This window comes from Apis dorsata, unplaced genomic scaffold (assembly GCF_000469605.1).
Source record: "Apis dorsata unplaced genomic scaffold, Apis dorsata 1.3 scaffold_74, whole genome shotgun sequence".
NCBI lineage: Eukaryota > Metazoa > Arthropoda > Insecta > Hymenoptera > Apidae > Apis > Apis dorsata.
The window spans coordinates 436484-440182 of NW_006263372.1; the positions used below are offsets into that span (position 1 = coordinate 436484).

Genomic DNA, 3699 nt, shown 5'->3' on the forward strand with positions numbered 1-3699 from the left:
ATTTAATAAAATTAATTTTTTTAGTTGTATAGCATTAATAAAAACAGTTGTCAGATCTTTTTCTGCAGCCCATGTAAATGAAACATTAAACAAAGAAAGTAAGAATATATAATAAAATAAATAATATATAATAAAATATGTTTTTAATAAATTTTTTATTATTGATAATTTTATTAACTAAAATATTTTAAATATATTATATATAATTATAATATACATAACCTTTGTAATGTAATAGGTTAAGAAGAAATAATAAAATCTGTAAAAGGAGAAGAGGATAGAAAATATACTATGGATTCTAATGATTAAAACAATTAGTTAATGTTATAAACCTATATTTCAAATTTTTATTCTAATGTTTTTCCATAAATGGAAATTGTCTCTCTATAAGAATATGACTTATATTTATGTTACAAAAACATATATAATGTTTGAATATGTATTTCAATAAAGTTATTCCAAATGTTCCAAATTTTGTTATTTATAATTAAAAATTATTATTAAATAAATTATAATAATACGGAAATTTATATCAATTTCAATATAATTTTATATTTTTTCTAAATGATTTTTTAATAATAATAAGGATTGAAAGTTATTTTTTAAATTTTCCTATTTTTATCCATATATTTGTTTGTATTTTAATAGTTTATTTGTATTTTTTAATTAAATTTCAAATCCAATGATATAAATATAAAAATGTCTTTCTAAAAAAAAAATATTTTTCAATTATATTAAAAAAAATTTTTTAATTTTTATAACTTTAATAATTCTAAAGTTTCAATAATTATAAAATTATTATAAAAAATTTTAGTGAAATTTCAATTATATATCTTGAATATTTTAAGCTTTATCCGCAATATTTAAATCCTTGTAATAGTCGATTGTAATAATCGAAAGAAAAACTCGAAGTTCGAGTTATGAAATCGAATATGCTTCGCATTGGATGCTTTTACGAACCTTTCCGGGAGCTCTTGCTCGGTGGTGTGTCCGTGGGAAGAAGTTCTGCGGTTGCACCAGGTTTTTCCGAGATTTTTTACGAAATTAAATACGAATTACGAGTTAATCAACAGGCGTATTAATGTTCTCTCGTAACTCTTAAGCAGTTACGATTGAACAAACGAATGTTCTTTTTCGATATTTTTAACGGGGAATCGGTCGCGAGAGAATCCGACAAGCACTGGTCACAACACGAACGAAGCTTTAATTTTCATCGATCGATTTGACTGATTTTTGAGATCCAGTCACCGAAAACTTCCATCATTCCGTCAAAAACCGAGTGCCGACCCGCAGGGTGGCGATCATTTGATAAGGTATGTATACTAATGTATATTTGACATCGTCTTTCCGAGTACTTACATCTTGCATGCTGTCACGTGAAAATTTTAGTTATCGATGAGTCACAACGTGGTCTTTGTAAAGATTGTACAAGCTTTTTGTCATGCAATATGTTTAATAACAGATTAAATATTATTATACTGATAGATGATGATTTTTTTTAATTATTCTCGTAGAATATTTCCTTATTATGCACAATTGTTTCGTCAATTTTCCGTTGTAATTTTTTCATTATTTATTATCTTATATTTCATTTATCCTTTTCTCTTTTCTGAAATTAATTGACTTGAATCCAAATTATTTATTTAATATAATAAATATTACTACACAATAATAAAACTTATTTTGCAAACATTGTATTATCTTGTTACTTGCTAACATTATGTTTGCGGAGCAGTTTGTATTTCGATGCTATGTTATTTTAAAGTTACTACTACCTAAGTCGGCCTGATATTTCCTGCATAAGCTAGTAAAATTATACTGAAATGTAACAATTTTATTTAAAAATTTCACTTTATCAATCAAGAGAATTTTTTATTCAACAGTGATATTGTAAGTATTATTGGATTAATATTTTTTTTTAAATTGAATTTTTTGTTTTTATAATAATAATATTATAATAATAATACATAATAATACATAATAAATAATATAGTATTTTTATTTCAAATAAAATAGACAATATGTTATATTTTTTAATACATATTGTGTAATTGATTATTTTAAAAACTGTTATTGAATATTGAATGTTATTAAATATCTTATTGAAATTAATTATTTTATAATTTTTAATATAATTAGTATTTAACGTATATTTAACATAGTCAAGTTGTATTTTTTAAAATTTATATAAATTTTAAACAAATTTTGTTATATAAAATTTATAATTGTTTTATATTGTTTTATATTTGTTTTATATTTGCTCAATTAGAAGTACTATAAGTATTAATAATGATATAGTATAATGATATAGCACGCACCTATTTTAACTATGAATATATTACAAAGATTTTATCAATTAAATGTCAACTGATTGTGATGAATGATTGTAATCTATAATTTTCAACAGCAAAGCACATAGATTAAATATAATATTTCCATGCCCCCCAATGAAGACTTGATCTCTAAATGGCTTGTATATTACCCCTCCATATTCAATTGGAATTGTGTAAACCATGTATTCCTTGGCCGTCAGATAAGCTTTGTTCCATGAAGTAGAGTTAGTACCACGCAAAGGCTGCCTGATAGTACTTATCTTTCTCGTATAAATAGTGGTTCAAATAGTTAGTTCAGGTTCAGTATTTTCTTGTGCTCTTGATTGTTTATAGTACTTGTTACATTAACCACATTTTGAGTTACCACAGGAAAAAAAGCATAATAGTTTTATTTTTTATTATTGTTTCTTTTAAATTATTACAGAAATAGTCATTTTATAAAGATATAAAAGTTTTCCAAATTTAGATTCTATAATTTTATTGTTATAAAGTTTTATAAAAGCTACGAGAATTACTTTTAAAAGTCAGGTAAGTGTATCTATTTTAAAAAAAAAGTTATATTTATTTATTGAGATAATTATATCATTTTAGATTAATAAACTTATTGGTTTAAAAAATGTTATATTTAAGAGTTTTATAAAAAATTTATTCAAATAAGATTTAACATATTTAAAAATTTATAAAAGTTAATATAGAATTTATAAAAATATTTTAATATAATCAGGTTTAATTTCATATCTTCGAATTCTGGTAAAAAATTCATTTAATTAATACTGATAAAATTTGATAAGATAATTTTGGGAGTGCAAGAAAATATGACATGTGCTATTATATGTATTGATAGGTACAGATTTAATTATATATATATATGTTTGCATATTGTATATTATTTCTCGAAGAGTATAAATATAGTTTTATATTTAATGTGTTTTAATACATTTAGTACATTTTTATTTATATTACTTTATTTTTATTTATATTACTTTCAAAATTTATATCATAGACAAATCTATATAAATAATAAATTACAAAAATATAATTTTTTATGTTATATGAAATGAATTAATAAAGCATTTTTTTGAAATTTAGCTTTAATCCAAAAAATTTCATAAAAATTATATTTAGTTATTAATGAATTGATTTAGAAATTTTTTAAAAAGAAAAAACTATTGTAATATTATTATAATTATTATAACATTTTTTTGTTATTATATTTTAATAATATTTTAATAATTAATTGATTGATTAATTTTTATAATTTATGCACATTTATGTATAAGAATTTTTTTAATGTATCAAAAAATAATCAGAAATATTTTTTAAATTTATATATTTATAATTGTTTTATTTTGTTTAAAATAGTGTA

General features: G+C 20.9%; 3 protein-coding genes across 4 annotated transcripts in view; 2 read left to right on the plus strand and 1 right to left on the minus strand.

The window, feature by feature from the left end:
• The window catches only part of LOC102673889 (transmembrane protein 14C), a 1216-nt gene extending 881 nt beyond the window's left edge, over positions 1-335 (plus strand). The window contains exons 3-4 of the mRNA XM_006610401.2: positions 25-98; positions 239-335. Of these exons, the coding sequence (XP_006610464.1) occupies positions 25-98; positions 239-243 (79 nt within the window). The 3' untranslated portion in view covers positions 244-335. The remainder of the gene's footprint in view (positions 1-24; positions 99-238) is intronic.
• Positions 1-1518, minus strand: part of LOC102674018 (glutamate--cysteine ligase regulatory subunit) — a 4934-nt gene extending 3416 nt beyond the window's left edge. The window contains exon 1 of the mRNA XM_006610403.2: positions 1360-1518. Coding sequence (XP_006610466.1) covers positions 1360-1368 — 9 coding nt within the window. The 5' untranslated portion in view covers positions 1369-1518. The remainder of the gene's footprint in view (positions 1-1359) is intronic.
• The window catches only part of LOC102673670 (ornithine decarboxylase-like), a 5805-nt gene continuing 3045 nt past the window's right edge, over positions 940-3699 (plus strand). The window contains exon 1 of one of the 2 annotated variants that reach the window (XM_006610399.2): positions 940-1313. The gene's annotated coding sequence lies outside the window, so the exon portion shown is untranslated. Of the gene's footprint in view, positions 1314-2588; positions 2862-3699 lie in introns of those variants that run through there. The other variant, XM_006610400.2, reaches the window with a different exon arrangement.